Source organism: Lucilia sericata, unplaced genomic scaffold (genome assembly GCF_015586225.1).
Source record: "Lucilia sericata isolate MDLA Ls3-8-SP2 unplaced genomic scaffold, ASM1558622v1 Contig000025F_arrow, whole genome shotgun sequence".
Lineage (NCBI taxonomy): Eukaryota > Metazoa > Arthropoda > Insecta > Diptera > Calliphoridae > Lucilia > Lucilia sericata.
Genome location: NW_023994063.1, coordinates 720,634 through 735,231, shown reverse-complemented (window position 1 = coordinate 735,231; position 14,598 = coordinate 720,634). Strand labels below are relative to the sequence as shown.

Sequence of the window (14,598 nt, the reverse complement as noted above, 5' to 3'; positions counted from 1 at the left end):
CATGCTATAACACAATTTTAGGGGATGTTTTAAAACACTTTTATGTTTCTACATTATTTATTTACATCGAAATAAAAACGCTCTAAAAACCTACAGCCCGAATCACTTGAATAAGGAATTAAATTTTACCAACTTTGGACGACTATACATATCTTGTAAACCCTACATTAGGGGATTTAAAAATTATTAACAATATTGTTATAGTTAATGGATTTAAAAAAAATTGTATTCATCACTTGAAAAGGGAATGTTTCATATAAACATATGCTGTAATGCCATAAAAATTATACAGTTTTATTTAAAATTTTAAAGAAATGGCACGCGAAAAAGCTCTTATCATCTCCGAAAAAGAATTTTTTCTAAAATCCAATTGACTGAATGCCTTCTAAAAGCATAAAGATAGACAGTTTTAACAAAATTTAAAGCTTAAGTAAAAATGTGAAAATATTTGCCGAATTGGCAACAAATGCAGAAATTAAAGACATGCCTCAAACACGTAGATACATGTTCTCGGAGAAAATTCGCAAAGAAAACCCAGTAGGTGGTGAGTTCGATTCCTACCTGAGGCACTGGTAAAGGAGCGCACAACAGGCTCGAGAGAGGACCAGGTGTATTTCTTCCTCCTTTCAAAGTAACTAACTAACTAACTATTTATAGTTAATAAAGGTGGCATGTCGTAATGGACGTTACGAAACACTAAAAACATAGTGTCCATAAACATTATGAAACTCGTAAAAAGAGCAATAACATCGATGAACACTTTGAAACTTTCAATAAAAAATATATTAAAATATTTGATTAGGTTTTCAGAAATATGCATTCTTTTGCTCCCAACATCTGTGTATGTTGCATTATGGATTTACTTAAACGGCCTTTTTTTGACTCTTTTAAAATTGTCATATTGGACATTATGTGCCATTGTTAGTCGGAAACTTTAATTTGTAAACAATACAATGACGTGGTCGAAAAAATCGGAAAAAGCGAAGTTTGGAAATGGGTTGCCAAATCCTATTATCACACAATAGATTAGGTATTTCAAACTGAAAAAAATTACTTGAATTTTGGACCAGATGTACGGTGGTCTTTATTCATAAAGGGAGAAAGCATCTCATACAAAACCGAAGGATTTCTGGTCTATACGACTGTCATTCTTTCTTTTAAAATCTTTGGTACGGATCATTGCTAACTTTTAAGAAGTAAGTTCGATCCTAATCGATTATCTGCTTCTCAACACGCCTACATAAGAGTAAATCTCTTAAAACCGATTTACGCTGGAGCATAAAGAATACACACTAGAGGCCTTCCTTGATATTGAAGAGACCTTTGAAAATCGGCTACCAGAATCGATTTTTCGCTGGTCAGGCAGTTATCCAACGGACCTTCCAATTTATAAGTAGACTTTGGACCAATAGAGTCATAATTTGTACTATAGGAAATGTCACTGTTTACAGAAAATGTGGCACTCCACAAGATCGATGGATTGGTTCCCGCATGCATCATTTTCGTGCTGCAAATCTTGCATCCAGCATGAACTTTATAGGTCTGCTTAGACCAGTTGGTCATCACTGACATCAAGATTGAACTGGCCTCTATATGATGAGCTACGGGTTTGATGGGAATTTCTAGGATGAGTCTACTTATGTATATTGGTGGCCATTCTGAAAGGGCAATGAATTATGGCTGTGCATTTTAGAATCTTCTATATAATGACTACTGCAGGAACTGCCACAATAAGGACGAAGAGGAAACTGTTAAATATTTTCTCAGTCTCTGCTTTGATGAACTTTAGGACAGAGTTTCTATCTATTATAGACTCATGTGACAAAAGTAAGATAAGATCTGATCGCCCGTAAGTATCTTACATGCGTTTCGATCGAAAGAATCTCTCCATGTAATGGTATTATATTACAACTTTTGTCCATTGTATAAGCGTAAGTTAGAATTAGTATAATTGCGCTTTTATAAAGCCAGAGTGTCATAGTTGGACCACTATAGGCCCCATTTCGAGCCTATACTTTTGGTTAATCTTCTAAGAAATACGTCCATTTTAGTCACAGATCAAGGATTACACCTAAGTAATTAACCTTGTCACTGATATCATCTTGTCCAAGAACTTGCATTCAGTATTGGTAGAAACTTTTTTGTGAAAGTACAGATTCTCGTTTTAATTGGGTTGACATTTCGCCCTCTTGTTTGAGCACCGACGAAAGCCGCATTTATCGTCTTCTCGTTCCTCTTGCATAAATAATTTGGATCTTTGACCCTTGTGCATAGGATGTTTTTGTGGTTATCAAGAGTAGTGGCCATAAAATTCCGACCCTTTTATTGATACTTATTTCGTGCATATCGCAGCCTTAGCATAGATTGATCCAGTCCCGAAGAGCCCGTTCAACTTGTTCTATCCTAAGGATGGGTAAGAGTGTCCATTTGTAAATTATTGAAAGTTCTTTCGATATTAATGCAGAATGCAGTTTATAAAATTTGATATCAAATGTTGTTTAAAACTAATACAAGAAACTAATTGAAAATATCAACATTAAACGTTTTTAAAAGAAGATAATATTATGTAACTTGCTTCTTGAATAACAAATATGTATGTTTTTTCTTTTTTTTACAGAGACTTGCAAGGAAATAATATAACTGTGATTTTTGAGTCTGATTTCCAAAGGTTGACCAAACTAAGAATATTGTAAGTATTATAAAGAAACTTATATACATAAATATGTATATGTATGTACATGGCACCATAAAAAATGCCGAAAATTCATATAAAATATATGCAATAAGAATTTTTAATACGCTGTTATAATTGAGATGCAATATAAAGGAGCTTATTTCAGTTTTCATAACGGACAAATTGTTACAGTAATTAGTAGGTTGTTCAATTGAAACTGTAACATTTTATTACAAATATTTTTTATAAAAAATATTAATAAAGAGGACTTTTATTTAAATATGAATAAAACATTGCGTTTACATTTGGCAAATAAAAATTCATGGAAAACTTTTTTGATAAATTTTGCAAAAATGGTTTATGTTATTTTTTTGAAACTGTCATTTTGATTTTATGGGTTTGGTATGAAAACGCTAAATTGTAAAGATAATTAGTTTCAGCATTGTTGTCCAAAATCTTACAATTTCAAAAAAATATTTTAAAAAATCTCAAAAATATTTTTAGATATAATATGTATCATACAACTGCAAAAATATTTTTTCCTGATATAAGCATACAATAAAATTTTTATTGAGTTTTGGTAATTCAAAAAATTCAATATTGAATAAAGTCAAATTCAAATATTTCAAATCAACACATGTGTGAAAAATATTCAAAACAAAGAAAAAACAATTTGAATTATTGTATTTTCAAACACAATTTTTTATTCACACATTGAACGCAAAAAATATGGTTTTGAATAAAAACAAAACATATAAAAATGAATGAATATAATCAGAACCATGATAAAAATATCAAGGTAGTGTCATTCTCTCTTTTTGTCGCCATAGTAACCTTCTGACGTTTGCTGGTATTTTAATAAATCGAGCTACCACATTTATTTTGAAAATCCTATTTATTTTTGTTTATTTTTCAAACAAAAATTTAAATAAAAATTAAACTGAAAATCAAAAAAAATTTAAATTCAATAAAAATACATTAAAAATTTTACTAAATCTGCAAAAAACAAAAAAAAAAAATCCATCAATAAATATAAGCTGTTATTATCAAATTGATAACTAGGCGCCTCCGAAAGCATTGTATGTTGCTTCCCATGTTCTTTAAGTTGCGGAATTGATTAACAGGAGGAACCAACTAAAAACGGTATACATACGTATATGTAGGTACATATATATGTAGGCAGAATGAACCAGAATTAGCTGTCCATTCGGTCCAAGAATACGCGGTTTTCTTCAAGTGCAAAATAATGCTGTCATGAAATCTTTGGCTACTTTACTTACTTATTAGGGTTTGGACAAGAATGCTAAGTGGAATTTCTTGTTGCTCGCCTTTACTTTATAAGTTAATTTTTTTATGTAAACCGTATACCACATGTCCATTTTGTGTATGAAATACTTTTAAACTTAAAGAAATATATATTTATCTTAAATTTGATCCATCTACGTATATGTATGTATATGTACATAAGTTTTTATAATCCTTTTTTTTTAAATCTGTGTGCCTCCGGTGGGTTAGTTGTTAGTATTCTAGTCTGTTAGGCCGGAAGTCGTGGGTTCGATTTCCACCAGAGACACTAATAAAGGAGACCACAACAGGCCCGGTGTAAACCTAGGTGTATTTCTTCAGGTTTGATGAAACATACATCCTCCTTTCAAACTAACTATCTAAATCGGGCCAGCTCAACAACGGTTATCGCTGGACTTAAAATATTTTAGAAATCATTAACATAAATTTTCCCATTTTTCATATACTATGGCAAGGATTTTTCTATTTGTTTACAAAATACAAATATCAAAAATACCAGTAGACTTCAAAAAATTTTTGAGAGAGAGAAATGACACTATCTTCATATTTTTATCATGATCAGAACGTTATGATTGAACTAATTAATGTGAATTTAAGATATATGGACATGAAAAAACTACTTTTAAAAAAGTCAAATGACCAATAATGTTAAAGCAAATTTGTAAAGATACATTATCAATATTAACCAAATTATTGCCAATTATAAGCAATATAGAGTTATTTTTGCAATTTAAGAGTCAAAGTGTTTAAAAATCGTTGCAGCAGAAGAGAAAGGGAATTATTGTGAATGGAATTACTAAAGATATCCAACGATTTTCATACATATATGGTTTCGTAAAGCTCCCAAAGTTTTTCATAAATATTTGAGCAATAAATCACACACATTGATTGTTGCCTTTTTGAGTTTTATTTCTAATCAAAAAATCATTTCTGAGTCGATCGAATAAACACTCAAATTGATTAGAATGAATTAAGCAATAATTTTATTCATAAAACAAAACCAGGCTACACTAAACAAAACAAAATGTACAAATTTGATTTATTTAAAAACAAATTTGAATTTTTTTGTTGAAACATTTGAATAACAATACGCAAAAGTACAATCATTTTAAAGTTGTGAATATTTTTCAATCATCCATTGCAGTTCTCTGATTTTTATGTATATCATGCGATATTTCGATTGTATTAAAAATGCATCTCCAAAAATATCTTAAAACTCACTTCAAATATGAATGTGTTTCTACTATTTTCCTGAAATATTTGCCATGTATGACTCTCTTCAGTAGTATTCCAACATATTTTTCAGAGGAATTAATTATAAATGTATTTAATTAATTTACTTTTCACTATATAACCTATGTATTTAATAATTTATTTTAAATTACAATTATTCGAATTTACAGGCAGTTGACCGACAACCATATACACACTATAGAGAAAGGCTCCTTACAAGATCTAATTTCATTGGAAAGACTGTAAGTACACTTCTATATGTATGTAAATAAGTATGTTTGTACATGTCTATCAGGAGTTGCATGTCGTTTTTTAATCAAGTAAAATAAATAAGTAGCTTAGCTTAAACATTTAATGTTCATATTATTATATTATTTAAATTATTAAGTTTTAATTTACATATACGTATAAATTACTTATTAAAATAAAAGTGTTTAAAGGATAATCGAACAACATAAAAAACTAGATCCTTTCAACTGCGAAATTTATTTTATTTTCTTATAAAAATTATACTTAGATTAAACAGTTCACGAATAGCTATCGGTCGGCTGAAAATATTTTGGAAACTGTCATAAAAAGTAAAACCAGGCACCCTTAGGATATTTTCACGAAAACTGTGCAGCTCGCGAACGGACAACTCTTTACCCAAAATATTTTGGATAACATCATACGACATAACAACGAATATTTGTATACCCTTTTGGAATTTGTATCAACAAAAAACCTGGTATATTTGTCAATATGTATACCAAAGTATAACAAGTAGTCCGACTCTCACATATATAGGAAATTACTCTTTACATCTACAAGTGCAGTGTGAATTCGACTCTCTTGTGAAAAATTTAAACTTGTCAAAACTCTCAAATATTTAACTTACTTTTTGGCCACTTTCAAGGATCGTACGCGGAATTGCAGTTGTCCACAAAAAAATGCAATTTTTTAAAATAGTTTTAACGCACTTTTGATTTAGAATTTTGTTTAATTTTCTTGAAATGGAAAACATTTTTTTTTAATTATTGACATTTCATTTTTGTTGTTGTTGAATTTTATTTTACAAACAGAGTTTAAATTTTTGGTATTGAAAATTAAAACAAATTTAAAAACTCTGCATGTTTAGAATGCACCAATACAAATACATTTTTGTTACTAACACATATTTAGAGTTAGGTACTTTTTCACTAACACATGCTTAGAGTTAGGTACTGCTGTCAAAGAGTCGGACTACTTGTTATACTTTGATATATACCATATATATTGACAAAAATGTAACACGATTTTGGAAATAGTGTATTTTAGAGTCAAACGACAAAAAACGATTATTTAATCCCTTTCACATGGACTTGAACTGTTATATGTATGTAACGTGCATCCTCCTTTCAAAATAACCAAAATCAAGTACATACATACATATTGTCACCTGAAACACAAACGGCCCTAACTAACTAAAAATTCAAAATCGATTTTATTGTTGATTCTAATGTACTGCATCAAAACAAATGTCCACACCAAAAATTGGACTAATCCGACAAAAATTATCGATTTTATTAAATAAATATTAAAGGTAATAAGTCCAATTTATCCATTTTTATATACACCATTGTCAACTATCATAACAAATGTTAGGCTTCACTATTAAACAATTTGTTTATTTACTACAAATTAATCGGAATGATAGAAACAAACTTTTCTATTTAAATAGTTTTTAACTTCTCCTGCAAAATTTTGAAAATGTTAGATAGAGCCGTTTGCGTTTTAGGTGACGATATATAAATATTTTATAATAGGATTTTATAATACCTATCAAAATTCTGTCGGCTTGTAGTATTAAACGTACCATGTGGCTACTGGAACTCATGTGTACCTCAATGAATGTGTTGACGACCTACTACCGTTATTAACATTGACAAAAATATATATATTTTATACTTTAATTGTTTCAAATAGTTTTTAACACTACATATTTAAGTTATGAATGACGAACTTCTTAATTTCATTTAGTTTAATTTATTATACTTATGTTATGCATTTTTTTTTAATTTTAATTGTTTTTATTATTTTTCTTAATTCCATGTTCGTAAATGGAATGAACAATCAACACTTCACACTATAAATTACTATTGTTACTACAACACAACATCTTTATGCAGACGCCTTAACAACAATCGACTAAAGGCAATACCTGATAACTTTGTTACAAGTTCAGCGAGTCTTTTGCGATTGTAAGTAATGAAAAATATATACATACATATATAGATATATACTGATTTATGAATTCAACAAATTATAGTTTTTCATTTCTTCGTATAGACATATAGACATAAAAGTTAGTTCGTTTCGCTAAGTAATGTTGAGAAAAGGGTTGTGAAAATATAAAATTTTCTGTACTTTTGTAAATTTAAGATTTCGTTTAATAGTTCTTGAAAATTTTCAAAACAGACTCGTAATTCTAAAACTATAAATGGTTTTTTGAATTTCATGTCATGAAATTTAAATGCAACTTAAAATCATTTTCAACAGGTTTTTATCTAAATAGGACAACGTTTTTCCTATCCTATCGATTATTTTGCAAATCATGTGGTAACAATATTGCATTTCAGTATATACCCTACACAGCTATAGTGGGGAGGGTATTATACATTTGTGCTGATGTTTGTAACCGATAACCGATCAACTCTGATTCACTTTCTATGTCTTGTATTTCGGCTCAAGGACGAAACCTATTGAAAATGGTTGAAATCGGCCCATTATTTCACCTAGATTTCATAAAACTTACCTTACTTAAAATTCAGCTAATTACATACTATCTGTGTTTATTTTTTAAAAACAAATCTAATTTTTATAAATCTTTATCGAATTTACCATCATTTGGAATGAGTTATTGACAATAAACTGATTTTGTGTAAGAGATGATATGTGGGTAGGGTTAATTATGTACCATATAAAACAGAGCTGATCACATGTTGGCGAAGATACATTCATATTTAACATAGTTATGAGCTCGAAATGTACCGAATAAACCAAAATCAATAGGGGTCATTCTTGGTCCAAATGTATTACGTGTAACAAATTTCATAGAATTATCTTGATTACAAGGTCTTCATGGACGGACAAAGTACTGACGAATAGGCAAGGCTAAAACTAAGAAAATTATTCTGAGCCGATATAAATATACTCCCCACTATAGTGGTGTAAGGTATAAAATTTTAGTTACGTTACACTTATATATTTCGACACAGTTAATATTAGATCGATTATAATTATTAAACATATAAGCATGAGGTTGATATATTTTGTTAAAACGGTTAATTGTTTTTAATTTAGTTTTAGTCCAAAAACAATCTTAATTGAACATTTTCTAGATATTGAAGAATTAGATACTTTTACTTGTATAAGCATGATTTTTCATAAAGTAAAACATAATTTAACTTTAATACTTTAAAAATATTTTCACGAATTAATCTTAGAAGTGGTAACATTTCGCTTACTTATTTTGCTTGTTTTTTAATCCTATAATTTAATCTAATTTAATACTATTGAAAATTATTTATTTAATAAACATAAGTACATATATATATTTGTTTATTTAACATTCCAATTTGAATAGAGACATATCACACAATGCAATTACCACGGTTGGCCGCCGAGTTTTTAAGGGAGCACAATCTTTGCGAAGCCTACAAATTGATAATAACCAAATAACCTGTATGGATGAACATGCATTCAAGGGTCTGGTTGATCTTGAGATACTGTAAGTTTAAATAAAATTCCATTTACTTACCTATATGTTAATAAATAAACTAGCTTTCTTACTTAATATTTATCCATTTTTTATAATGTAATTACATACATATTTACTTTATTTTTATTTACTTCTTAGCACTCTCAACAATAATAATCTGACAACATTACCTCACAACATATTCAGTGGGTTGAGCAGACTGCGAGCATTACGGTTATCGGACAATCCATTATCCTGTGATTGTCATCTATCATGGCTGTCGCGATTTTTACGCGGTGCACCACGGTTGGCACCATACACAAGATGCCAATCACCATCACAACTAAAGGGTCAAAACGTTGCAGATTTACATGATCAAGAATTTAAATGTTCAGGTAAACCCTACTTTTCCATTAAAATCAAAACATTTTTAAAAAATTCTATTAAAAATCAGGCCTTACTGAAAATGCACCTTTGGAATGTGGCCTTGAAAATAGTTGCCCTCATCCATGCCGATGTGCAGACGGAATAGTGGACTGTCGGGAAAAAAGTCTCACTAGTGTTCCAGCAACATTACCAGACGACACAACAGAATTGTAAGTAACACTGAGTAAAAGTGCGTATGAAATTAAATTGTTAATAACATCTTGTTTAAATTATATGTAGACGTTTGGAGCAAAATTTTATTACGGAACTACCTTCAAAAGCTTTTGCGAATTTTAGACGTTTACGGCGAATTGACTTATCCAATAATAATATCTCAAGAATATCACACGATGCATTAAGCGGTTTAAAATCATTAACAACACTGTAAGTACTATTTATAAAAAATATTACATCGGTTTTAGCTGTTCATTAAAGAGCCCAAAAATAATATAATAAATTATGTTTACTGTTTAGTGTTCTCTATGGTAACAAAATTAAGGATTTACCATCTGGTGTTTTCAAGGGACTTACATCCCTTCAATTGCTACTTCTTAACGCCAATGAAATTTCCTGCATACGTAAGGATGCATTCCGAGACCTGCACAGTCTGAGTTTACTTTCATTATATGATAACAACATTCAGACTTTAGCAAATGGAACTTTTGATGCAATGAAGAGTATTCAAACACTGTAAGTAATATTCAATAATCCTTAATGTAAGTAAGTACTTATGCAATGTTTGTAAGTATGTATCTGCTTGTTAGTAAGTTTTATTTAATAATAATGAAGTCGGTTGATTACTTGTGGAAATCAATCTTCAGAGATATCACACAGATATCACACAGATTCGTTGTGATAACCGAATTTGTTTCAAATCGAATTCAGTCGGTTCTCACAACTATCCTAAAATTCGATTGTTATTATTGTAAAATTCGGTTGCTATTATTGTAAAATTCGGTTGCTATTACTGAATATACGGTGTGCACAACTATTTGTATTTTTTATTCGGTAATCTGGGTTGAAATTATTGGTATTTGCAACTGAAATATTATTTATTGAAAACCAATTTGTGGATTATGTGTATTTTAAAATACATTTTATTTTGTTTAAAATATTTACAAAAATATGAATATGTTTAAACTTATAAAACTTATAAATATAAAATAACAACTTCTCCCCTTTAGTTTTAAGATTTTGATGTTAATAAACATAGCGTTTATGTACCAGGGATTTTACTCTTCATTCTGTCCAACATTTCCAAAGGAACGCTATCTTTCCACGCCTTTCTGCGGCTGTAAAATTATTAAAAATTATAGAAAAATAACACAAAATATATTAAAAGATATACGGCTGTATTTATAAAAACTTATTTTAGGTTTATTAAACAATTTTAGGCAAAATTCAGGAAAATCGTATTTATAAACGTGAAATAGCTTAAAACACCTTCAATAAACCATTGACAATTAGAAGAATTTTATTGTAGGCTCGACCCTTCTTTAAGCCAACAATAACTTGATTTTTAACAATTTTTTTCTCAGATAAAGTTTTTCCGGTAATTTTAGGTTGATTGCGAAAAGTAATTATGGTTTATTTTAAAATAAAATCTAAAAATTCTAATTTTAACGTTTACAAATTTGTAAATAAAATCCCAGAAAATTTTTAAACGATTATATTTTGAGGAAAAAACTCAAATCTAGGCATTATTGGATTAATGCATGAATATTTGACAATATTCCAATTGTCCAGCACTATTTTTAGGCAATTTGGAAATGCCCGTCTGTCAACCAAATGATGAACAAAATCATTTGTTTTGGCTTTTTCAAAGTTTGTTGGTTAAATATAATGCCATAAAGTAATTAACCATGTAAATTATATTGATTAGTGTTATACTAATGCAAAATATATTCGCCGGCATTAAAATTAGTCAAATATCAAAGAAATTTATCAATATTTGCAAAAATTTATCAAAAATTACAAGGAAAATAAGTAAAAATAAGAAAATGTGTCATAGTGATGTATATTTTGTCGCAAAATATCCGTTATTCGGATACTTTTAATAATAATTAGAAATTATATGTTATATTTATACATCTGAACTAAATAGACATTTATTAAAGCCATATATATATTTATTTTTCTTAAAAGTTTGTTTTTATTGTCAAAAATCTATTATAAACAAAAATATGAAATTAAGAAAACCGAATCAACGAATATTTTATCCTAATTGTACGCAACACTAACACATAAAATGACAGCCATATTGTACAGTGCTGCCAACTTAAACATAAATCAGCACAATAGTTAATAAACGTTTATTATTTGTTTATGAATATCATAATTTTATTAATGGTTTTTAAGGCTAAAGTGTGCTTTAACTATTGAGTGCATTAAAAGCAAAATAAGATTTTTTTATAAATACAAGCGATAATATATAAAATATTCTAAACATTACCTTGTTTTATCCGAGTTTCAGCATTAATTTATCCTCAAATGTAATTAGGTTTTTTTAAATTATAAATTCATTTTATTATATTTATTTTTTGTAAACGTCAACTACAATTACTAATTAATCGTTTGTGAACATCGAATTTGGTTCTTTTAACCGTAATTAAATTTTTAATAATTTTTTACTTTCTACTGTTTTACGGTTACAGCGACTAATATTTGATGTTCTTATGTTTTAATCATAAATAAAAGTCAGTTGCATTTATTGAATTCACAAATGAATTTTATAACCGATACAATTCAGTTCAAATTATTGATTTGGAAATCGTAAAAACCACAATTCGAATATTAATATGGACTTTTAATACTGAATACAGAAAATCAGTTAATTATACAGTTTTTCAATAACAGCGATACAATTATAATAAATTTAACTAAATATTAATCATGGTAAACGATTTCCAATCGATCTGTTTTCTGTGTGCACTATAAGAGATTTACCGCAGGACAATATAAACAGAATTTCGGATTTTGGCAATAAAATAATCACAATTTTTATTTTTCTAAAAAAAGTACATTGAGAATAATTCTCCATATTTGCCTCTCAGAAATTAATTAAAAACATACTAAAATATTTCTGTTATGCAATATATCAACAAATATTGATTTTTTATTAAAATTGACTTTTCTATGGTCTAAGACTAGACTATTGTCTAGTGCATAAAATAGTCTATTGTCTACTCTATAGTCTAGACTATAGACTTGTCTTTTCTCTAATGTATAGGCTAGTCCTTTCTATAGTATATATACTAGTCTTTTCTCCAGTCTGTAGACTTTTTTAGTCATTGTCTATAGACTAAAGTATAATATTTAATGCTGTTTTGTACAATTTGAAAATTCCCCGTTCTGAAGTAACATAAAGTTGGGTTTTTTTGACAAAATTTTAGATGGATCAAATTTTAAAAAGAGGGATAATCTGCTTTTGGCGCAACGTCTTGTCACGTTACGGTTATGCAATATAAAGGAATAGTTGCATATTCAAATAATTTAATAATATTCTATAGAAATGTTTGTTTAAATAAATAATAATAACAATTTTGCGATTACAAATCTGACTCAAAATGTCAGATTCTATCCCCAGAAATTTAATATAATAGAAACTTGTACATTAAAAATTTAAAATTTGCAAAGATAATTTTTTTTGGAACATATTGCTATGGATAAAAATACTTATTACAGATAATGTAGAAAAAATGTTTCTGAAAAATATTATACATATGTATATTCAAATTTAATAGAATAGTTGCTTAAACTCTTTTACGACTTTCATTTTTCAACTTAAATATTATATTAAATAATAATCTAATATTTATATATGCACAGGCACTTAGCAAAAAATCCTTTTGTATGCGATTGCAATCTTAGATGGTTAGCCGACTACTTGCACAAAAATCCTATTGAAACAAGTGGTGCTCGATGTGAATCGCCAAAACGTATGCATCGTCGACGGATTGAAACCTTACGAGATGAAAAATTCAAGTGTAAGTGAAAATGGAAGCTCCCGATTTTGAAACAAATCTGCAAAAGAAATCATAATTAATACGAAATAAATTCCCTTTTAGGTTCTTGGGATGAGATGAGAATAAAACTTTCTGGAGAGTGTCGCATGGAAACAGATTGCCCTTCAATGTGCCAGTGTGATGGTACAGTTGTTGATTGCTCTGGCCGTGGCCTAAAAGAAATTCCACGCGATATTCCATTACATACTACAGAGTTGTAAGTTATTTAAAAACAATTATTGTATGTAGTTTATACATACATGTGCATGTATGTAAATATATATAACTTTAAATTAGCTAATACTTACATAAATACTTGGTATTTCAAAATATTGTATAATTTTAGGCTACTTAATGACAACGAATTGGGAAGAATTAAGTCTGATGGATTGTTTGGACGTCTACCACATTTGATAAAGTTAGATTTGAAGCGAAATCAAATTATAGCTATCGAAACAAATGCCTTTGAGGGAGCGTCCCGGATTCAAGATCTTCAACTAGCCGAGAACAAAATAAAAGAAATTTCGAACAAAATGTTTTTCGGTTTACATCAACTTAAAACCTTGTAAGTACAATTTAATTTTCGCTAATTCATTACACTATGCGACAATAATAAATACCTGTTAAGTGATATCATTTTTCGGAAAGGTACAAAAATCTGTTTTATAAATTTGCCAAACGACTCCAAAATCTTCAGATATGTGTAAAAAATTAAGTTTTGTACCTTTAAGCACTTGATTTTAAGTTTCTCAACGGATTTAGAAAAAAGAAGCAAAGGCCTTTATACTGACAAATACATACATATATGATGTTTAAATAACCTGTAGAAATATGAGTGAATTTCATCATCAAACATATTTACATACATTTGATTTTAGTTTTACACCGTTTTCCAAGTTTGGAGATTTTTATACAGTATTTTATATAGGAACTTATGTATTCATGAGTAAAACGCAGCTTTGTTTTTAAAAATCCGTTAACAGTTGACTACGTTATTGATATTTTTCTTAATACAAATTGAAATTTACCAGATTATTTTTATTGCAAATAAAAGCTTCAATTAGTTTAAAAATAACAACTCTTTATTTAGAAAGTTTTATACACAAACACTTTCATAAAACTTTATTACTTTACTCAATGACGATTTATTACAGACTGGCTCATTTGGTTTCTTGCCGGCGCTATTTACATCAGATTATAATTTTGTAGATATTTCCTGGACATTCTAGCGACACCTT

At 28.7% G+C, this 14,598-nt stretch overlaps 1 protein-coding gene and 1 long non-coding RNA gene across 3 annotated transcripts in view; one reads left to right on the top strand and one right to left on the bottom strand.

The window, feature by feature from the left end:
- Positions 1 to 14,598, top strand: part of LOC119609698 (protein slit) — a 55,576-nt gene that overhangs the window by 21,245 nt on the left and 19,733 nt on the right. The window contains 11 exon segments of the mRNA XM_037964577.1: positions 2,618 to 2,689; positions 5,383 to 5,454; positions 7,360 to 7,431; positions 8,817 to 8,960; positions 9,090 to 9,325; positions 9,385 to 9,526; positions 9,597 to 9,740; positions 9,831 to 10,046; positions 13,185 to 13,342; positions 13,424 to 13,577; positions 13,707 to 13,925. Of these exon segments, the coding sequence (XP_037820505.1) occupies positions 2,618 to 2,689; positions 5,383 to 5,454; positions 7,360 to 7,431; positions 8,817 to 8,960; positions 9,090 to 9,325; positions 9,385 to 9,526; positions 9,597 to 9,740; positions 9,831 to 10,046; positions 13,185 to 13,342; positions 13,424 to 13,577; positions 13,707 to 13,925 (1,629 nt within the window).
- LOC119609708 lies at positions 13,299 to 14,475 on the bottom strand. Of its 2 annotated transcripts, XR_005231948.1 has the most exons (4): positions 14,245 to 14,475; positions 13,981 to 14,181; positions 13,669 to 13,857; positions 13,299 to 13,567 (listed from the first exon to the last, which is right to left on the bottom strand). It is a non-coding gene; the product is annotated as an uncharacterized LOC119609708 (long non-coding RNA). The 2 variants fall into 2 exon arrangements; XR_005231947.1 differs by having other exon boundaries at positions 13,981 to 14,475.